Source organism: Gossypium hirsutum, chromosome D10, assembly GCF_007990345.1.
Source record: "Gossypium hirsutum isolate 1008001.06 chromosome D10, Gossypium_hirsutum_v2.1, whole genome shotgun sequence".
NCBI classification, from domain to species: Eukaryota; Viridiplantae; Streptophyta; class Magnoliopsida; order Malvales; family Malvaceae; genus Gossypium; species Gossypium hirsutum.
In genome coordinates, this window is record NC_053446.1 from 9,343,174 (window position 1) to 9,367,048 (window position 23,875).

General features: G+C 35.3%; 2 protein-coding genes across 2 annotated transcripts; both read right to left on the minus strand.

The window, feature by feature from the left end:
* Nucleotides 1-1,450: 1,450 nt before the first annotated feature.
* On the minus strand, nucleotides 1,451-2,176 carry LOC121222017 (secreted RxLR effector protein 161-like). Its single transcript, XM_041101901.1, has one exon. The coding sequence runs from the start codon at nucleotides 2,174-2,176 to the stop codon at nucleotides 1,451-1,453; it is 726 nt and encodes a 241-aa protein (XP_040957835.1).
* A 7,558-nt stretch (nucleotides 2,177-9,734) lies between these two features.
* On the minus strand, nucleotides 9,735-21,109 carry LOC107914156 (pre-mRNA-processing-splicing factor 8A). Its single transcript, XM_041103055.1, has 23 exons — nucleotides 20,658-21,109; nucleotides 19,476-19,692; nucleotides 18,962-19,352; nucleotides 17,268-18,545; nucleotides 17,095-17,180; nucleotides 16,525-17,022; nucleotides 16,126-16,430; nucleotides 15,593-16,047; nucleotides 15,374-15,500; nucleotides 14,684-14,925; nucleotides 14,470-14,593; nucleotides 14,193-14,382; nucleotides 14,003-14,110; nucleotides 13,567-13,820; nucleotides 12,835-13,451; nucleotides 12,634-12,740; nucleotides 12,226-12,480; nucleotides 11,671-12,144; nucleotides 11,409-11,570; nucleotides 11,087-11,284; nucleotides 10,710-10,988; nucleotides 10,338-10,580; nucleotides 9,735-10,250 (listed from the first exon to the last, which is right to left on the minus strand). The coding sequence occupies exons 1-23, from the start codon at nucleotides 20,918-20,920 to the stop codon at nucleotides 10,059-10,061; spliced, it is 7,065 nt and encodes a 2,354-aa protein (XP_040958989.1). The 5' UTR covers nucleotides 20,921-21,109; the 3' UTR covers nucleotides 9,735-10,058.
* Between the last annotated feature and the right edge of the window lie 2,766 nt (nucleotides 21,110-23,875).

Consider the following 23,875-nt stretch of genomic DNA (forward strand, 5'->3'; position numbering starts at 1 on the left):
TTTCCATGATTACTAAACACGAAAATTAAGCTCTGATACCATTTTGTTGGGACAAAGCCGAACTCGACGAAACAATGTAGAAGCACAGTCGGTGTTCTTTCACTCCCTATAAATCAATTTGGTAATTATGGTAAACCGAATAACACAATATATCAACAATCAACGCAAATCAACCACAATATCGCAAAAAAAATAATAAATTGAAATACACAATTTTTACGTGGATAACCCCTTTAAAGCAAAGGGTAAAAACCACGGAACTTGAAAGTATGCCAAAATTTTCACTATAATCAGAGCCTTGCTACAAGATCATAACCAAGCCGCCATAAAGAGTATACAACTCAAACAAGACTATTAACAAATAATCTAAAGTAAACTTAAGAGAAAAGTTGAGAATATCAAAAAAAGAGGCGGACTTTAAAAGTCTAAAACCCGAAGCTACAATATCCCAAACGAAAATTGGACCATACACATTAAATATCTTCGAGTCTACTTGCTACTGTAAAAAATTCATCTCCAACGGACACCGAATGGACCTCCAATCAAGGAAAATAAGAAAGCTAGTTTGTGTAAAAACAAGCTGCCAAAACTAACACTTTTTCTCTTTTCTTACTTTCAACTTGCGACACACACACTTTCACCATAATAAAATAAAGGTTGTTGCTGCCCATTTTGTATTGTAGAGCACAAGGGGCTTGAAGGCTCACACATAATGGGACCACCCACAGCCCTCCCACTATGTAGGGATGTTCTCTATATCGACGATCAAGCAACAACCTTCAAACTTCCCTCTTGGTAAAGCCTTTGTCAATATTCCACACCATTATCATCTATGTGAATTTTCTCAATCTCTAACAATTTATCCTCGAGAACTTCTCATAACCAATGATATCTCACATCGATATGTTTAGACAAGCGTGAAAAGTCAATTCTTACCAAGATGAGTAGCGGTTTGGCTGTCACAAAACAAGACATATCTGTTAACTCGTAAAAGACACAAGATGAGAAAAAGTGTTATACCTATTTTATTCATTATATAGGTTGAAATATAACAGAAAATACACAAAATATGCATAACAAAAACTGAGTGAATAAAGCAACTAATCTCCTAAGGAATAGAACAACCACCACCTGCATAATCCAAGAATATCACAGACTTTATTTTAACGGCTAGATATTTATTTTAGCACCCTCCCTTAAACTAATGTTAACAACATAAGTTTTAACATAACTTGTTTCCAAAGCACCCTCCCTTGAACATAATCTTTCTTGCTGTAAACTCCTAATGATTTTTTGAGCTTCTGAAATGCATCAAGTTTGAGGGGCTTTGTGAACAAATCAACAATTTGTTCCTTGCTTCTGTAGTAAATAAGATCCATAATTTTCCCCTTGGTGAGATTGCGTAAGAAATGTAACCGAATATCAATATGTTTGCTTCTACCGTATAAAACTAAATTTTGGACAACTTGATTGTTGAATTGTTGTCACAATAAATTGGAGCAGAACCTTCTTGACTGAAATGAAGCTCTTTAATAACATTTCTCAACCAAATTTCTTGGGAAGCACACGATGTTGCGACTACAAATTCCGCTTCAGTAGTTGAAATAGTGACTATAGGCTGCTTTCTTGATGACCATGAACTAGCTCTAGACCCCATATTAAACACATACCTAGATGTGCTTTTCCTATCATCTTGATCCCTCGCATAATCACTATCCATAAATCCAATCAAATCTGATTTTTCTCCTTTCTTGTAAAATATCCCATAATTTGTGGTTCTTTGCAAGTATCTCAGAATTCGTTTTGCTGACGTAAGGTGCATCTTTGTTGGATTTTCCATGAATCTACTGATGAGACTTACGATAAGCATGATGTCTAGCCTTGTTGTAGTTAAGTGCATTAAACTTCCAACGATTTTCTTGTAAAGAGTGTTGTTAATTTTTTTTCCATCTGGGTCTTTAACAAGCTTTAAACTCGTCTCAGATAGAGTACAAACTGGATTGCAATCTTGCATTCGAAACCTGGTTAAAATGTCTTGCACATATCTCTTTTGAGAGATAAAAATGCCTGCATCAAATTGAACAACTTCTATTCCCAAAAAATAATGCATCAAACCAAGGTCAGACATATCAAATTCCGACATCATCGAATTCTTAAACTGCTCAATTATCTCCATATCATCACCAGTATAAATTAAGTCGTCCACATATAAGCAAACTATGAGCATTTTTCCATCAACTTCAAATCGCACAAAAGGTGTATATTTATAAGGACATTTTGGAAATCCTTTTCTCAAAAAATAAGCTTCAATACGACTATACCATGCTCGTGGGGCTTATTTTAGATCGTAAAGAGCCTTTTTTAATTTATACACCTTATGCTCATTGCCTACTTTAATGTAACCCAAAGGTTGATCAACAAATACCTGTTATTCCAATTCTCTATGTAAAAAAGCTGATTTGACGTCTAACTGAAAGATCGACCATGATTTTTGAACTGCCAACGCAACCACAAGCCTGATAGAATCCTACCTTGCAATCGGAGCGAAAACCTCTTTGTAATCAATTCCAAACTCTTGTTTGTATCCCTTTGCAACCAGTCGCTCCTTCTGTCTGTCAACTTCGCCTTTCTCATTCAATTTTGTTTTATACACCCACTTTACGCCAATGGTTTTCTATCCTTTAGGAAGTTCAGTTAGCTCCCACGTTTCAGTTAGCTCCCACGTCTTGTTTCTTTCTATGGATGCAATTTCATTTTCCATAGATTTTTCCATGTTGAATGTTGGACAGCTTCATCAAAGGTTAAAAGATCGCAATCTGAAAATAAAGCTAAATTTACAAGTGGGTCATCATCAGATTGGTTAGTCCCAATTATCTCATAGTCAACCATCCATACAAGTCTTCTTTTAACCTATTGTGGATGTTGAATTGTGGTTGTAGCCAAATCACTCGCTGACTCATCTTGAGTCACATACTCCTGCTCTGTATTTTTGACTGGTTGCTCTTCACCATCTTCAAGATCTGCTGGTATAATTTGCTTAATACCTTTTTCATTCTATTCCCAAAAATTGTCTTCATCGAAAATCACGTCACGACTTAAGTGTGAGGATTGTACAGCTTGTAAGCTTTCGAATTATCACTCACACTAAGAAAAATACATTTTTCACCTTTGTCATGAAGCTTCTTCCTCTGTACATCTGGAACTTGAGTATAAGCTATGCATTCGAAAATTTTGAAGTGATCAACTGCTGGTTGGCGACCATTCCATGCCTCCTCCGGTGTCATGTTCTGAACAGCTACTGTTGGACTTCTATTCAAGATGTAAAGACTCCAATTAACAACTTTAAGCTAAAAACTCTGTGGCACCCAGCTCGTCGCCAAAAGGCTTCTTACCATGTTCATGATTGTGCGGTTCTTTCTCTCACATACCCCCATTTTGTTGTGGAGTACAGGCTGCAGTCAGCTGTTGTTTAATTCCATGTGTGTTACAAAAATCTGTAAATTCATGTGAGTTATACTCTCCACTACGATCCGTGCGTAACACCTGAACTGGACATCCTGCTTCTTTCTCAACAATCGCCTTAAAAGCTTTGAAAGTTGTTAAGGCTTCAAATTTTTCTTGTAAAAAATAAGCCCATGTTTTGTGACTCAAATCATCAAAAACAGTGATTATATAACGTTTACCTCCATTGGAAGTAGGATTGATTGGTCTGTAGAGGTTAGAGTGCACAATCTCCAACAGCTCTTTTGCTTTTTGTGTTTTTCCTTTCGGAAATGGATCTCCTTGCTGACAATACATCTTTCACATATCTCCGTTGGAGTAAAGAATATCAGAAGGCCAACCACCATTTTCTTCTGATGTAGTGTCTTTAATCCATTGAAATTCAGATGACTATAGCGAAAGTGCCACAACCAAGCATTATCATTGAGCCTTGTTGAGAAACAAGTTTTGGAAACATTATCCAAATAGAGAGGGAATATTCTGTTTGCTGTCATTTTAGTTTGAGCAATCAAGCCTAACTTGTCATTAAGAATGAGACAAATACCATTTTTTTGCTGTAATCTCATAGCCCTTCTCTTGTAATTGGCCAATGCTTAACAAGTTGGTCTTCAAATCTGGAACAAAAAGAACATTAAAGATTATTTGAAAATTATTCTTTTTTTTTTCTGATTATCACACCACCTTTTCCCATAACAGAAATTTTGGTGTTGTTGCCAAACTTCACGTTACCTTCATATGGTTCATCCAAATTTGAAAAAATTTCTTTGTCACCACACATATGGTTGTTGCAACCGGTGTCCAGGTACCATAATTGCTTGTTCGTGTCTTCTTTGGTGTTGCAAACCATCAACAAAGATATCTCCTCTTCTGTTTCTGCAAAATTTGATTTTTCTCCACTATCCTTTGGCAGGTTAGTTCTGCATTCGTTCTGATAGTGCCTATGCTTATGACAATGATAGCACTCCACCTCGACGTGTGAAACTGCAATCAACCTGAGATTGTTGATGTTGTGAGCCTCTCCCTTCATTGTTCTCTCTAGACCTGTCTCGTCCTCGACCTCCTTTTTTATGAAAATTAGATGAGACCAGCAATGCTTGCTCCTCTTTGTCTTGTTGAATTATTTTCAGCTCATGAACCAGTAAAAAGGCTTGCAGTTCGTCAAGTGATAGAAGATCTATATACTTTGATTCTTCAATTGAACAGACCACGTAGTTGAATTTTGGTGCCGTTGAGCGAAGAATCTTCTAAAAAACAATCACATCCTCCATCTTCTCACCATGAATCCGCATCATGTTGACAATCGACATTGTTCTTGAGAAAAAATCAGAAATGGATTCTCCTGATTTCATTTGCAATGTTTCAAATTCGAATCATAGAGCTTGTAGCTGCTACCTCTTGGTCCTGTTTGAACCTTCATATTTCTTCTTTATGGAATCTCATATTTGTTTGGAAGTGTCTTTGCAAAGAATAGTTTCCAAGATTGTGCGAACAATTTCTTGGAAAAGATAATTATTTGATTTTGGATCTTTCAAATTTATCCCTTCGAACTCTGTCTTCTGCACATCTGTCATCGTACCAGCTGCTGGTCCTGTGATTCCTTCAGAGACCACCTGCCAATACTCCTTAGACCGAAGAAAATTTTCCATTAGCATGCTCCAATGATCATAGTGACCATCAAAGTGAGGAATTACCGGTTGAATAAAAGTTTTAGATGCCATTGTTACAGAGTATTAGTTTTGCTGCTGCAAAATTAACTAATACACACTCCTTTTTTTTGTAACTCGCTCTTAACTTTTTCTCTCTAATAAGTTGCTGCACTTTTAACCTAGCTCGGATACCAGTGTTAACTCGTAAAAATACAAGATGAGAAAAAGAGTTACACCTATGTTATTGATAACTAATGAAGTCATTATATAGGCTGAAATATAACATAAAATACACAAAATATGCATAATCCAAGAATATCCTAAGGAATAGGACAACCACTATCTACATAATCCAAGAATATCGCAGACTTTGTTTTGACAGTTAGATATTTATTTCATGAGCAAAGTTAAGGTCTTGCACAAACTTCATCAAAAGCTACTTCTTGAACGCTTCAGTAGCTGCAATAAACTTCTTCATCTTACTTTGGATCAAATTATTTTCTGCTATGTATGAAAATCATTTTCAAACCAGATTTTTTCCAACACCTCAGACTATGATGAAGAACCTTGAGACCTTCTGACCTCTTTATTTAACACACCACTCTTAGCAATTTTAAAGGTCATAATATCCTTCGGAGTAGCATTAATGAGTAAAACTCAAAACGTTTCCCAATAGTTTAATAAAGTAGCAAGCAACCAAAGCCCCGTAATCTCATCATCAAATTTAATTCCCATACCAAGTAGTTGAGTTAATAAACATTGAAACTCATTCAAGTGATCAGCTATAGAAGTCTCTTCCTTGTAATTCAATATAATCATTCTGTTAAGCATGAACAACTTGTTATTGTCAAACTTGAAAGCATACAAGTTTTCAAGCTTGTTCCATAATGTGTCCGCACGTGTCTCTTGATCAATGTGATTATAAGCTTTCTCTTGAACAAATTTTCGAATAAAACCACATACATACTGATGCTCGATTTCTCACTCCTCATCAGTTTTTGACTCAAGTTTTTGAGTAGCAAAAACAAGAAGATGCAAAGCCTTCACAAATAGAAGATCTTTCATTTTGTTCTACCAAAGTTGATAATTTGTGTCATTCAACATAATCATCTCACTAGTGCTAATTTCCATGATTACGAAATATGAGAACTAAACTCTGATACCAATTTGTTAGGATGAAGTCGAACCCAACAAAACAACATGAAAGCACAATCGATGTAATTTCACTCCCAATAAATCAATTTAGTAATTATGGCAAACCTAATTACACAATATATCAACAATAGGTGCAAATCAACCGTACTATCGTAAAGAAAAATAATAAACCGAGACATAATTTTTACATGGAGAACCCCTTTAAAGCAAAGGGTAAAAATCACAGGACTTGAAAGTCCACCAAAATTTTCACTATAATCGAAGTCTTGCTACAAGATCACAACCAAGCCTCCATAAAGAAAGATTATACAACTCAAACAAGGCTATTAACAAATAATTTGAAGCAAAATTTAAGAGAAAAGTTGAGAATATCACCAAAAAGATATTAACTTTGAAAGCTGAAAACTCGAAGCTATAGTGCCCTAAACGAAAATATGAATGTACAAATTAAAGTTCTTCGAGTCTACTAACTACCGTAAAAAATTAGCTCCAACGGACACCGAATTAACCTCTAAGGAAAATACAAAAGTTGGTCTATGTAAAAATAAATTTCCAAAACTCACACTTTTTCTCTTTTCTTTCTTTCAACTTGTGGCGCACACAATTTCACCATGATAATTTTTTTTTTTTTTAAAAAAAGGGTTGTTGCTGCCCTTTTTGTATTGTAGGGCACAAGGGGCTTGTGGGTTTCCACATAGTAGGACCACCCACGGCTCAACACAAATCTGTTTGTGATTACAATCCACATGAGGAAGGTCCTCTTATAATTCATGCACCATTCTCATTTTCAAATGGGAATCCTCAATTTGTATTCGTGGGGGCAATTGCATTCAATTCGATCAATATCGAAAACACCACTAGTGAACCGATTGAGTTGTGGACTAAAATTTACATGACGATGCCTAAGGATTCTTTCGCTCTTTCTTTGATGAAACCCTCGTCGGCGAATTCTAATGACGAGACAAGCCAAGAGTTTGTGGAGCTTTTCGATTTAGAGGGAGAGGGAGAGGGACGGTGGGGGAAGGATTTTTTTTATATTTAATATAAAATTTAAATTTATTATTATGTTTTTAAAATTTTTATGTATTTTTATATATTTTAAAATTTTATATATTATTATATCTTGTCAGCAATCATTTTTTTATTTTTATATATTTTTAAATTTATTATTATTTTTTTGAATTTTTTTTATTTTTATATATTTTTTTAATTTTTCTGATTAAGATCAAATTGAGATCATTTTTAAATTTTGAGCGTTAATTTTTTTAAAATTATTACTAAATCGATATAATATGTAAAAGTTGAGGACTAAATTTGTTATTATACATATTTTTTAACTACCACATCACCTTCCCGTTAGTGCAAGTAACAAAAATGGACAAAAAAAACTACCTTGATTAGTTAGATAACTTTTTTTTAATTATAATTGGATGACCAAAAAAAATCTATAATTGAGTGATAAAAGATACTCGTAATTGAGTTGAATGACATGTGATACAATTTACCTATATATATACATTTGGTACATGAGATAATAAATACCAAATCATTATTTTAAGTCTACCCAATTTAATAAAAAATTGAGAGTAGAGCCAAAAAGTAAGAAATAAAAATAATTGCATTTCAAGAGTTGGTCTATCAATTTGGCTTAAAAGCAAATTTGATATTAAAAAACAAGAATAGTATTTGTTGGTATTTTGAGATTGGGCTGTGTGACGGTGGAAGATCATATAAAATTATTGATGGGTGAAAGCAAGCACTGGCTCTTCTGGACCTTGTTGGTTAGGCTGTGTTTCCGCACTACAACCTTATCAAGGTTCGAATGTGTCGGTAAGGAAATGAAATTGAAAGGAAATTATTCAAATGAAATTAAGGTATTTTAAAATACCTTTTTCCTTAAATAAAAAAATCTTTGAAAATTCAATTTCGAATTTTTAAATCTATGTATTTAAACTCTTTTTTCTAATAAGAAATCTAAATTCGAATTTTTGAATCTCAGTTGTCATATGTGGGCTTTAATCAGTTTAGCTTGTTGGCCTTAGCCTAGAGTGTATTGGTTCCTATTCCACTTGTGTTGTAATAATGTAATACTACATTATGATTCCTTGGACAGTCCACATTGTATTTTGATGGTACTTGTAACACTTTCAAAAAAAAATTCTTTGAAAATTCTTTTGAAAATAAAATTTTGAATTTGATGTATATAAATTATTTTGATTGAAAAAATAAAAATTTGAAATTAATTTATTTTGTTAAGATTTGAATTTGAAGATTTAAAAGATTAAAGTTAAAATAAGAATTTTACTCCAATATTCAATTTGAATTTATAAAAGATTTAAAGTTGTTCCGAACTTATTCGGGTTATAATTAATTAGTTAGAGTCAAATTATTAATAATGAATTTTGATTAAAATGACTTAGAAAATATATATTGAAAAGGGTTAATAAATAGCAAACCATTATTTTCAGCCCACCTAATTTAAAAAGTCCGTAACAATTTTCTTGACGTCGCAATTAAAAGAAAAGGTTGCTTTGCAAGAGTTGGTTTATAAATTCGAAAAATATAACTTATACTGTTTACTAAGTATATTGATATTAAAATATTAATTGCAATTAAGGAACAACAATAGTGTTGTTGACATTTTGGATTGGATCGAATTTTGAGTGTGAGAGAGTCGAAGTAAAAGTTTTAAATGGGTGGAATGAAGCACTGGACCTTGTTGGTTCCAACGCTAGCTGGGAAACCAAACTAATTATAACTTGAAATAAGGTATTTTAAGATACACTTAAATATAAGATTGAAATGTTTGAACTCAATAATTTTTTTGCAATTAAAGATCCGCACTTTAATTTAAGTTGTGGGAAAATCATATTCACCGGATCTCAAATTTAAGAAGCTCATAGATGCTAGAATGTAGGGTTGTAAATATCATCTCGATATATTAACAGTAGAAATCAGTATCAATTAGTCTAAATTTTGTTTTTACCAACCAATATTTTGATGTTTCAACCGTTTTAAATTTTATTAACTTAACCATTTTTATCTTATAATTATATTTAAAAATATATTTGAAACTAATTAATAGTTTTGAAATATATGTGTATATAAATATACTTTTATGCATATGTAATAGCATCAGTTTATTAACAAACTAAAATCTAAACCACAAATCCATATTCAAAAATATGCATAAACTTTTTGGTACGGGTGTACTGGTAACAAAACAAAAACGACATACCTACCAATACCAAAGTGAATTTTTGAATAAACTAAAATCTAAACCACAAATCCATATTCAAAAATATGCATAAACTTTTTGGTACGGGTGTACTGGTAACAAAACAAAAACGACATACCTACCAATACCAAAGTGAATTTTTGAATATTCAAAAATCCAGTTATAAAAATATAATTAAACATATTCGAATAAAATAAACTAAACCAAATAAGTCTGTTACTATTGAAACCTAACCTGAGCAGAGCTTCTTGGGCACATATTGTGTTTACCCCAACATTTGAGGTGTTAGAACATTGAAGAACATATTCAAATCCTAGTTCTTACTCATATTTACAACTCCAAAAAGCATTCTTACAATTGGGATTTAGTACATGCAACTATTCAACAAACAAGCTTTAAGCCTCCTCTATCCATGTTGCGGGTTCAGCACTAAAACGAGTATGCAATGCAAATATTCTTTTTCCTTCATTTCATACATTGTAGGATTTGGAGTCTTTGGTAAAAACAGATTTAGGGATTTAAGTAAAAGTATCCTCCCGATCTCCTTCCGCAGTATCACCTTCTTCCAAGTTGCTGAACTCCAGGAAATGTGTCGGCCTATGCTCCTCATTGTAGTACTCTTTCGGTGTCCCCAGCTTCACCCCGTATTTCATGCTCACTGTATGCTTCACTCCCATGAAATTGTAATTCCACGGACCATTGTCAGGTATCTATCAACCAAAATTCAACACAATTCAGAACAATAACATTAAGGTTAGTAGTTCAACAACACTAGCCAATGGGATGGATGCTCTTACCATATAAAATCCAAGGAACCGATCACTTAGGAGCATCTGCACCTTCTCATAATGCGTTGGGAGGTAACCATGAGGGTTGCTTCCTGTATCTTTGTTAACCCGTCCCCACTCATAACCACTTGGGGTAAGCTTGTAGGCTGTTAATGAGCAAGAACCGGGAGTGAAACTGCATGTCAAGATTATGCACTTCTCTCCATCCCACTGTTTGTTATTCTCTAATATCCGAGAATGGGATGTCACATCCTGTGTTTACATATGCACGATAAGAGAACAATTATTAGTTTTATAGCATTTGATTTCCAATGATAAACTACAACACTGAAATATTCTATTAAATTTGAACATCAATAAATAAATAAACTCAACACAAACCTGTGGCGATAATTGAGGAAGCTCATTTGGCTGTGTGTGGAGCCATCCCAAAGGCTCCAGATCATTCAAGAAATCATGTTCAGGAAGAGCTGATGGAAGATTGACTTGCTGATGAGTACCCCATTGCGGTGGCATGGCAATGCATCGGATTTCCTTAACCTGGGGATTATCAGGAGGGCTTATTCCATACAAGTATCCAGCAATTTGAGTCCTGAGATCTGCTATACAGATGAACTTCTTTAAAATGTTCTTTGGCATGATATATGTGAACCCAGTTTCCTGCATGTCAGCAGATATATAAGCCTCTAGATCAACTGTTACTCTCAAAAAAGTCCTATTTTTCTGGATAAATAATCTCACATAAGCGAGATTTGTACCTTTATGTCCTCTGAGTTCACATATATATGATTGACTCGAAGATAAAGATTAGTAGCTGATATTGCTCTAACACGCCAATCTGTCTTGGACCCAAATGCTGCTTGTTCATAGGGACTTGTGGTGGTGACAATGAGCTCATCACCATGCACGTTTGTAGTCCTAGTTGTCACAGCTGTTAGCTGGCTTGCCTCCTTCGCCTGAAAGTGTCAGTTCAAAACGTAATAGCTCCTAGTTAGTAAAAGAGTTCTCATTTTATTAAAAATAAAATAATAAACCAAATTAAATCAGCAATGTATATAGTAGGACAAACAGAAACATAACCTGTTTCTCAATCTCTGCTATCTGCTGCCTCTGTTGAGAGGGTGGAGTAATCTCAGCTCCAAGGATGATGTCACGAATCTCAGACTGTGTCAGGGCTGATGTATTCACATTGTTCTTTTTGGCATAGTCGGAAAGTATCAGATCTCTTAAAGCAACTTCGACCTGCACCAAGACATCATTCTTAAATGTACTGCATTGCAATGAAGGATGCACGATTCTACAACATATTGGAAAATGTTTTATGAATAAAAATAACAAGTACCTTCATCCATTGATCATCAGTTAGAGAAGGCCAAATATGGTGAGGCTCAGTAACGATTGTCTTATCAGGTTTCAGTAACATCTTAGCCTTCTCATTGTTCACGTGAAGCGCACGAAGGATCAGAATGAGTCGGGAGAATGCAGTGTATGATGAGATACTCTTCAACCAGTCATCATAGATGTTGAACAAAACCATTTGTGGCTCTGTAGCTTTCAGAATTAGATCACCAAATTTCTCAATTTTCAAGCAAGCCTGGAATGGGAGTTGCAGCTCACTTCCCTTGATAACTATGTTAGGGAAATCCAGTAAGTGAACCTCCAAAGGATCAAGCATTCCCTTTCGAGTAACAATGATCTGCTTTGGTTGTTCTTCAACAGGCAAAGACCGCACAAGAGCAGCAACTTCTTCAGCAGTTTTCCATTTGGCAAGCTGACCAAGACGCTTTTGACCTGCCCAGACACTGGTGTGAATGACCTGCAAGAGGGAAATGTCATCCAGTTGAGATCTTCACAATGGACGAATTAGCTTAGAAAAGAAACTATTGAAGAAACAAACCTTTAGGAACAACTGTCCAGTCCGTGGATTGAAAATAAAGATGGCACCATTAATGGGTTTTGTCGTGAGATTCCCTTCAAATGTCTTATGTATTGTCACACGATACACATTGGTGTCATCAACAAACCAAATGATCTGGTTGCTGAAGATCTCCCCATAGTTCTGGGATGACAGATACGGCTCAGTAGGCTCAGAAGAATATAACTGCAAACCTTTCCTTATCCTCTCCCTTAAGACATATAAAGCTGGATTTGACTGTATAAGGATTTAAAAGAAAAAAGAAAGAAAAATTAGTTCAACCCTTTAGATTTATACCCATGCAAACATTTAATTGTAGTGTCCAACATCTAAACTATAAATTATATCAAGTATGAATCAACTTGTATTAAATCAGTAAAACTACATTACCTTCATGATCTTATTCATTGCCTGAGCGAGCAGTGGCTTTGAACCAGGGAACCAATTACCAAATGCAGAATGCAAGTTGTAAGCCAGATCAAGGCCAATCATTACCCCTACATAAACATGATAGATATGATTATATTAGGCCAGAGAAAACAAAGACATATAAAAGAGTAGGAAGACAAGGGTAAAGGAGGTAAAATTTACCAGTGGGAGATGGATAAATAGACATGTTATCTGTTGTATAGTCCATAAATTTGGCTCGAGTGTAACGCTCAATATCATGCGAGTCATAATCACCCCACCGGAGCTGTACATCTATCCAATATTTATTGCTTGCTTTTTGATCAAACATGTCCTTGGACTCTGCCACAAGACTAGGCTTTGACATAGGCCACCTATGAGCTGCAAAGAGAAGAATATCCGCACAAGAGCTGTTCATCTTGTAACTCTTCCTTGGATGGATTGTCTCCTTCTGAACAGTTTCAATTTCTAAAGCATCCAACTCCTGATCTAAGACTTGGCAAAGATCCATAACCACACTCTCATGAATTTTTTGCCACAGATGGGCACGGAAAATCTGAATCAAAGATATTTTCAAGGTTGGAATCTTCCCATGCATGAAAATTCCAGTTAGATCTAGTTGCACTTGAAAACCCACGTAAACATTAGCCCGATTGATTGTAGGTGACCACCAAAGAGTAAACCTACGGTTAGGAATCTGGTTAAGACCAGATCTCTGAGCATTAGTGAGCTTCTTATACTTCATTGACTCCTCGAATCCAGAAGCCTTTTCCCAAAACAGACCCTCCCAAGTTGGAAAGCTGTAATTTTAGGAATAAGACAAACATAAAATAAGATACACCAATCCATGTAATTGCCAAGCACAGAAATTAAGTAAGTGATCTATGAACTATATAACTAAAAACAAGTACTTACTATGTTCCTTTAAACAAGGTATGTTCTAGAATTCCCTCAACACCTCCAAGAGCTTGGATAACATCAGTTCGATAGTTGTTCAAGTTCCACAATTTGCCATCATGCCTTTGGTGAGTCCACCAGAATGGGTTCTGCTTCAAAACTTGGTACTGCTTAAAGTCTGTACGTACTCTCCATCCTTTGTCATATGCTAATGTGTGCCTGTCCTTCTGAAACAAGGTATTTATACGTGGTATTCCCCTATCCCATGAATCCTATTGATAAATCCAAGAGAATGTCATCAGAACACAATTTCGTATGACGCAAAAATCACGTGGAATAAATAAACTATTAGAGCAATAACATGAAAAAAATGTAAATAACAGGAGCAAAATGCCAAACGTAAATAGCATTACAATAAATGCATTGACTAAAGAAAATGAAAAGAGAAACTCACTTCCAAATCCTCAAGGGTTAAGCGCCTATTTTGTGCCTGTGCTTCCTGCCTCTTCAGAGCATACTCAGCCCAAACACGCTGTGAGTCTATGAACTCACTCTCCCATGGCTGTTAAAAGGCAGCAAGATGATCAAACAAACAACCAAGACCTGAGTAAGGAAAACACCTAAAAGAGTGCAATTGATTTTACCTGTATGTACCGATAAAGATTAGGAATCAGTTGGTCCTCTTCATGACTCATTCCACTCCTAAAGTGAGTTACGCCAACATCAGTCTGCTGACTGTACCGGAGATCACTCTGCGGAATCAATATGTGACCCATGGATAACATGCCAAGTCCTCCAATCTCTTTAGGAGTGTAAAAAATTACAGGAGGGAATCTGAGGCATCACAGTTTGTTAAGAAAATTATCATGATCACAAAAATGAGAAAGAAAGAAACGAGACGTAGGTTAAAAAAAATCATACCGACTAGGCATTTTTGAATTCAGTCCAATCTTGATACGGGTTTGAATTTTATTTTCACATTTAACGAGTAGATCTAGAAGCTCTTGTGTATGAACAGTTGCTTCACGGAAGTAAGTCATAAGACCTATTCAACAGAAAACGAAAAAGAGGAATAAATTCAATAATATCATAGATCAAACAGTAAAAACCAGAATGAATATGGTCAAACAAATACCTATTAAGGCAGTATTCCATTTGTTGACTATCTTTGTAAATGTTGTTGACCCAGAAGACATGAGAATCTGCCTAACACGATTCTCAAACACCTTCATGTGCTCATCATCAACCCGTAAGAAAGCAACTGCAGTTCGCTCCTTTGTCTGTTCATTCTGCAGATTCCAAACCCCATCTCTTGTATTGCTAAACGCTTCTTGAGTCATTCTTATTTTTGGAAGTATCCGAACTTCAAAACCACACCTAGAGATCAGAAATGAATATACTGTATCAGTCAAACTGTTTACGGAAGGAATATTCATGACCGAAATGGAAAGCCAAAGTCTACACAAGGTAAATTACTGAGACAGAAAAAAGGTAAAACTACTCAGAAGCCTATCATATAAACTGTGGAAAATAAAGTTCAACAAATACATAGCTATTATACCTATATAACAAAGTTATATGAAAAAGTCATGATCAAATTTAACAAAAATACATTCTACCACTAGGGCAAGAACGGACCATGATCAAAACCAGCATGTCAACAGAAATCCATCATCTATCTTAAAGCTCCAGATGAACAATACACATCATGAATTCCTCATAATGATTGGTCAAATTAACACCCCTCAAGCATACTAAATATAATGAAAATTTCAGAAATTCTTTAAATTTCAGAAGAAGAAAGAGAGCTACTAAGAAAACATACATGCTAAAAAGAAGGTTTGGATTATCCTTGCTGTAGACAGAAACAAAGCTGTTCTCCCATTCCAAAGTAGTGATGCTTCTAGGCAGACGATTCTTCATGTCCCAAAAGACACTTCTCCCAAGATTAACTAAAATCAAGAAGAACAAAAATTAGAACTGAAATCCCATCTCCAAAAGCTGTTTTGTCCTAAAAGGTTCGAATCATTAAGGTTTCACATACCATCATGTTTCATAAGCCTCATTCTCGCATCTCTTGGCCAGCATTTCTTGTTGTTATATCCAACCATGTTTTCATTGTTCGGATCAGGGTGCTCAGTAAGATATCGCTGGATAAGGTCCCGTGCTTCTTCATGAGTAAATCTGAACAATATGTGCACCCTATCAATGTACCTAGAGTACAGACGAATTGGATGCCGGGTTTCAACTTTTGTATCCCAGTATGTGATGAACTCATTCGGCATCTGGGGTGGACCAGCAATCTCACTAGCACGAGTCAATCCAAGAAGCAAGAGATCCAGAACAAGTCCATAATACTGGACAACGAAAGAAGCAAACTGAAGACCACGTATAAGACCATACGAATTTGTGTGGCTCATATCTTTGTAAGACAGCACCACATTATTCTTTGCAGTAACATAATCTGCAATGTTGTGATCAAGAACCAATCGTAGAAGCCTGCGAAATACAAAAAAATATTATAGACATCAAACATAGCTATACTGAGATGAGCAAAATATTTCCATGAAAACATACCTGTTTAACATTGTCAGGTCAATCTTGTCAAAGAACTTCTCAAATTTTGTTTGAAGCATTACCACACACTGCCCCTCACTCGTGTCCCATATCCCTTGCAAATTATTTATACCTTGACACCATTTGTAAACCAAAAGTGGAGGTGGCTCTGAATCTGCAGGCTTAATCCAATTAGGAAACAGATGGCGCTTGTCTCCTTCATACCATAGGTATTGGTCAAGATAAGCATCTGTAATCTTCTCAAGGGGCTCAATTTCATAGACTGGAATCAAATAGCTGTACAAGTCCATGAACTCTATACCAACCTGAAAAAGAATATATAAATTTAAGTTCAAATTTAGATATAAAATATGAAGTTCAAAGCACAAAAAAGAAAGCCAATTTCAGTCACCAACTCACTTCTTTGAAGGCACGCTGGGTAAGCAAATGGCGCTTGATCCTTGATAAGGCCTCGTGAGGATTATCATAAGCTTGTTCAATTAGACCCAATTCTTCTCTTTGGAGTTGATTTAATCTTACAGCTACACTGTAAGATTCCTTCAACCTCTCCAGGGCAAGGATAAGTAACTTCGTATCGTGCTTGTAAGACAAGGGAGGAAATGGAATGGGTGAGAATTTTCTGGACTCCAACCAATGCACAGTTGTAGTATAGATCGCAACCGCCTCTTCTGGAGTGACATATGGCCCATCTTTCAAATAATTGTGCTGTCGTTCTTGCTCAGCTTTCAGCCAGAGTCGTGTCAATCTGCCTAAGTTTTTCCTGCAAACTGTTTTATCAACAGTTGCACCCCTTCTGATACGCTCACGATTGTAATGAGCAACATTTGTCCACCAATCAGCTTTTGACTTGACATATCTAAGAATCATATTCTCAATGGGAACTGGCAAACCCGGAACCTAAAGAATAGAACAGTGAGACAACTAGCACATGTCAAAAACTACAGAAAACATATTAAGTCAGGATTTTACCTTCCATGGGATGTTTGCCTTCCAACAGCGCCATGCCTCACTTAGATGCTGCAATATTGTTCTAGCTTTATTTTGCTTAATGCCCTCTGTAGTTTAATTAGAAACATGATAGAATAAGAAACTGACGACGACAAAATAAATATTGTAACAAACAGGAACAGTTGAAAATTCACCTGGCATGGCATCAAGAACATCATGCATGACAGCAGCTCGAAGTTCCAGATCAAAGTGGCTCTCAACACGTTGCTTGGTAACAGTCTTGGCTACTCCTTTTGAATGACGCCCTTCAAATTGTCGTGCAAGCAGATTTCCTAACCACCTTTCTAGAAGAGGGACAATGCCACGGAGGAAAAACAGCCATACCCTCCACATTGGTGCCCAAAATCCACATCCAGGTCCCTTCCCTACGGGCCCAGTATTGAAGCGGTAGTAAATCAAATGCTTCAAGTCTTTGCACATCCTAATCTGTCTCATGAGCCGGTACTTGTATCGATACATCCCAGTCAACTGGCCGACATGGGAAAATGTATACTGCAGACCATCGGCCAATTGGAAAGCATCAACGTTACCAAGTCGAAACTGGACATTAGCATCAACTACAAGCTTTGTTAAACGCAAGATCTCACGACAAAGATGAAAAGCATTGCCAAAACGTGACTTCTTGCGCTCTTTTGTAGTGAGAGTCTTCACAGGCTTCAAGTTGAAGTTATAATCCAGGTGAAGGTAGTTCAAATTTTTCCTATGTATCAACAGGTTCAACATGTTGTACCCTTGCTTGCAAACTTGAAGACCTGCTTCAACCCAATCAAGCTCTGTCGTCTGGAAAAACTTGGTCGCCTGGAGAGACCGGAACAAGTGCTTCTTCTTTTGAGCCTTAGGTGGTCTATGATGCAACTCATTCAGCACAAAGCATTTCAATAATTTCTGATAACTAACCCGCACTTTAACGGGGTAAGATGGAGGACAATGCTCCTTGTACCACTCTGAGACAAGTGGTATATCTTCAGCACGTCGCATCCGACCAGATCTCATATTAAAAGGACGTGGAGCAAATAAAAGAGAAACCCCAGCAGCAGTGGTGTCAGTGTAAAGCTGTGTGTCATTCAGCAAAGGTTCCACCCCTTCAGGCAAGACAAAATCATCTTCATCATCATCATCATAAATTTTCTTCTCACGCCGTTCCTTGTTTGTGGTAGTTATGGGGTGTATCAAAGGATCATAGTAGAATGCTGGCAAATCAGGGTCTTCTGTTTTAATGTACATGACCATCGGAGTGTGATACACACACAACTTTACTTTCCTGGGCCTATTGTTATAAAGATGAGGAAAAGCAATTCTGTATTCTGTCCTAAGAGGTGACCGGATAATTAGTTTGTTTATGTCATTAAATTCATTCCAGTCCTCATCCCCTTTCTCCATATCACGGTATAGAGGCTCAAACTTAGGACCACCTACAAATATGCACAATTTGTGGAGAATGAGTTCAAGCAGCATAAAGACAAATAGCAAACAGAAATCATCATTTTATCAATCTCAAAGAAGACTGATTTCACAGCCACAACATGGCATAAAGATAGAAATGGGAAATTATTATCTCATTCTATTTATCCATTACAGTATCTTCTACCACCACCAAGTCCCACGCGATTAAAAACAAATAATAAAAAGTGATCAAAATGCCAGTAAATGCAAGCAATACAAGAGTAACGAAGTTTTGAAATACTGCTTCCAATGATTACATTTGCAACATAATTATCGATCAACTTTATTAATCCCACAAGGCAGCATCAACCAACCTTAATTTCAAAACATTCATGACCGTAGGAAAAAAGAAGTTCAGAGTAATACAAAAAGGAAGGAGACTAACCAGGTATGCACATGTTCAATGCTTTAGCTGTGAAGAATGACTCCATGTCAAACAAGTAGAAATAATTACGGTCAATCAAATCAGAAAGCAGCTGTCCAGCAAGCCGGTGCAAAGTAGCCATTATTGGAAGAGATAGATGCCATTTCCTGTAACTTGGACCATTGATAAGCTTTGTTTTGACAAGAGGCTTGTGGTCATAAAACCATGCATGTACGGCAGAATCTTCCTCTTCATCCAGCTCCAACTGAATTGGCTCTAGAGGATCGACATCTAACAAATTATCAGCATAGTCTAACGGAGGTTCCTCATCATCAAATGGTGGAAACCGCATTCTCTTGAAATGTCGACGATCTCTTTTCTCTCTCCGCATCATGATCCACATCGTACCCCACTGTAGAGATGAAGATAACTCAATCAATAACAACAGTAGTATACTACTTCCATGTATAATTGAACTGAGATACAACTCATTTCGGTGTCAGTTTGTTGTATGAGGGGAAGGAAATAAGCATACCTGTGCTAAATAAATTGGTTCAACAACCCATGGTATTTCATTCACAAATGTTATAGCTCCTGTAATATGGTATAAGACCTTCACATCACGAACCTGCTCCCAAGGCATTGGCATATTCTCAAGGAGCTTATAAACTGCATGAGGAATGAATTTAAGGGCCCCAAGATAAACACGTTTATCATGCCGATATTTTTTCGAAGACATGTCTCCATGATCTCTGCCAGGGAGAAAAAAAAGTTAACCATTATTGCATGATGCATATCATGTCAATGGAAGTTCAGAGTACTAGATCCAACAGCAGACAAGTCAGGACCCATCCTAAAAGACTAAGGCAACAAGAAAGAGAAAATAATAATACCATCAGAACATTAAACTATAAATCATCATAAAAAGGGCAAGGGTATATTAACTCAACCAAGAGAGTACCATGCCTTCAATAAAATTCAAAAGAAAAAAATGTTTAAATATTAAAGATTAACTGGTGAAGATAAAACTGATCAAAAATAAAGAAACTTCTTAGCTCAAAAGCCTGCACATCTTGGAAGAATCAGGTATCAAAGGAGAAAATAAATATAGAACACAAGCCATTTTTACAGATACATTTTACAATTTAACTTTCCCTTTACATTCCATTATATAGTGAAGAAGTAACCATGAAGTAAGAACTTCGAACTTCTAAGGGGCAACTTATGAACTGATCCAACCACAAGAACAATAGAACAACCCCTACGGAATACCAGATCATATTGTACAATAGCAACCTACTCAAGCCATTCCTATGCAAACTCAATAAGCAGTCATCTTTTTGATAATTTCCACAAGTAATCATGTCTTCCTCTCCTTCTCTTAAAATGCCCTATGCAAGCTTCATAATATAAGGTTTTCTCTAGTCTTAACAAAACATAAGACATGAAACCAAAAATCTCTCAAATCATAGCAGAAACACGAACCTAAGCGAAGCTTTCCATGTCCAACAAGAAATATAAATAATAGATAAGACCGAAGAACACTCTATATCCTTCAAAATAGGGGGAAATAAGATGAAATTAAAAAAAACCAATGAGAGGAAACTATCTTAACCGACCTAACCAGCTTAGCAATTCTTCAAATAGATAAAACCTCAGCTTAACAATCTTTAATCCAGAAAAAATTATGTAAAAAACGAAAAAATAAAGCTCTCACCTGATAATCTTCCTGACGTGCTCAGGAGGCATGTCCTCCTTCTGCGTCTCGACAAAACCAAACTTCCTTTTATCTCCATATCGCTTAGAGTTAAGCTGCATCCATTTCCGAGCCTTCTCCTCCAGCTTGGCCTCGGCATCCTGTGGCGTACTCTGCGGAGCCAGCACGGTGTACGAAGGTTGAGCAGCTGGAGGCGGCGGGATGGTGGATCCACCAGTTCCCGGTGGCGCAATCTGAGCGCCGTTGTTGTTGTTGCTCCACATGGCAACTTTGGCCGAGAAGCTTCTACCTCAGCCTAAAGAAAGAAATGAAATGAAATTGGAAATTAGGGTTTTAAAGGGGATTTGAGTTTTTTTCTCACTTCCTGTTTTCTTATTTCCTTCCTCTCTGCCCTCTAAGCAAAGACAGACAGTGTGAGAATTTACGAGTAAAGATGAAAGAAAATAGGAATCGGTTGGTTTTATAATTTTAGGGATATAAACGAATGGCGGTGTGAGTGTCACGTGATGTTTTGTGGGCCATTTCTGGCTATAATAGGCCCATGTTTGTTGCTCCAAATTTCTCTGCTGTCCGAAATGGCCCAATCTAGTGCATATTTGTTTGACATGGAGTCAAAAACCCAATCCATACCAAAATAGACTTACAAGTAAATTAATCCATGAATGGATTTTAAGATAAATTCGATATCATTTTTATCTAATGTATCATTGTTCATGTCTCTATGCTTAGATTCAATCCAGCTTTGATACTAACACAAATTATTTCTTTCATCAGTTTTATATAGACGAATAGTTATAACATGAGTCATTTGTTTAATCTAATTCTATAGATTATGAACAATTTAGATTACCTACTAATATAAATTGTTTTCTCATTAGTTTTATAATGGTTCGGCCCAATTGCTTAACTCCACTATCTTGGTATACCTCAACCAAGGATTTCCCAATTTTCTATAAGAATTAATACCTTTCAAGGAGAAGGTATAACATTTACAACACTATATTTTCCTTAAGGCTTAGATAGAATCTTTCAACCTAACTTTTATGGCTAAATTAGAACCCTTTTTAGTTTTTATAACTCAACTAAAACCCTCACAGTTTACAATTGGTGATATGAAAGAAAGTAAACAAAGAAACCTCTATAAGGCATGTATTTAAAAAAAAATAAGCTCTCAAAGAAATGAAATGAGAGTGACAAATAATCTAACAATAAGCTCCCAAAGAATATTTACAAAAGAAATAAAAATAATAAAGATTTGAATATTTCTCTCTTGATCACGATGCTTGGATATCTCTCTTGAGTTTTGAAGTGTTCTTGAAGTGTATTTTTATCAAGGAACAAGTTTGTAGATGTTTATGGTCATTGGAGATGAATTCTGGTAATTGGAAGCATTAATTGTGAGCTTAAAAAATGTCCCTACAATGTATGTCTTGAGACTTGGCAAGATCCCTCGAGACATGGCTGATAAATAGTCATTATATAACTGTTGACAGGCCATGTCTCGAGACAATCTGTCAATTGTCTCGAGACTTGGCAACTCTTGAATCAGTTTTTTACTTTGAAGTTTTCATGTCTCAAGACATATAATCATATACTATATGTCTCGAGACTTGCATGTCATAATCCCTTAAAAACATTTTAAACACCTTAAAACACTTTGATATTAATCTAAAAATATTTACCTAAATTAAAATATTTTTTTGAGTATTTTGCAAGTCTTTGAAAATGTCTCATTAAATTTTTAATCATATTTTCACTAAATGATTTAGGATATAATATATATAATTTGTCTTATATGTTATTATATCAAAAGCTTAGGACATCAAAACTAACAAACCTAACCATGTAATACAACTTGATTTAGTTAAACCTTAAATAATCGATGAGCTAATATTTACTTCACATGTAAAAACCACAAAGAACAATCAACAAAAAAATATTAAATAATCATATGAAACCAATTAAAAGATTACAAGTAAACTATGATGAAATCACTGCAATAATGGCATAAATCCTAACACATAAGGCATAAATCAATTATACTAGTATTTCAAGACCATTAAGTAAAGATCCAGACTTAGGGCTAGTTTGGATGAGCGGTGTGTTTACCTCCAGTGAGGTTAAAAACAGTGGTGGCGGTGAGATTAATTACTGTAACGGTGAGATTGGATACTGTAGCGGTACAATGGTAGAGTGTGTGTTTGGATTCAAACGCAGCTGTAGCGGTGATGTGAGAATAAAAAATGACTATTAAGGACATCATATTAGAATTGATATATAATAGAAGTTATTTAAATTATTTTACTTTTTTAAAATTATTAAAATATGTGAATTTATAAATTCATTTAATAAAATATTAAAATGTATCTTTCAATATTTTAATGAATTATATAATTAATTTAAATTATTTATTAGATAAAATGATAATTATTTTTAATTTTGTTATAGTAACTCTTTTTCTTTTGCTCTCACCCAAGGGTCCAAGGAGATGATTTACTTTCTCCACAAAACATGGTCAATTTACTCCCAAGGGCTTTGGCCAATTCCTCAACTAATCCCTATCAATTTCCAATCAATTAAATTCTTCCTCCTTACATTTAACATACCACTTTACTTTCCTCTACGATTTAATCCATAAGCCATTTAACTATCGCAATTCAATTTAAATTTTAGAAAATTTCCGGTTTCATGTTTAATTAATAAATAAAAGTATCATTTAACTTCATCCCTAATATGACACAAATTACGATAAATGGAAATTTTGGATTATATTATTTGCTTTTTTTTAGTATTATTATTCCTACTATATTTTTCTCTCAGGTGTTTTTTTGAGTAATGAAATATTAGAGTAAGAATTATATGAAATAGAGATATTATCTCTTTATTATAGTTTAATATTATATTAATATTTTTATCCTAAATTTTATGATTTTTATTTTTATTTAATTTTTTCCAAAATAAAAATATGATTAAACTCATCCATTCCAACTCATTCTTCTTCATGTTCTTTTCTTCTCTGAATACCCGTTCATGCCTTCTTATTTTTTCCAGTTTGTGAAACTAATGCCTAATAATTTAAGCCAAAATTAGGGAAAAAAATATAGACCAAGTAATAACATCACTGCTAGATTAAATTCATTCTCTTCTTCAGTGTAATTTCTGAAACTAGAATCTGTATCTTCTTTTAACTTCCTTGAGAATCCCCATATCTTCTTTTC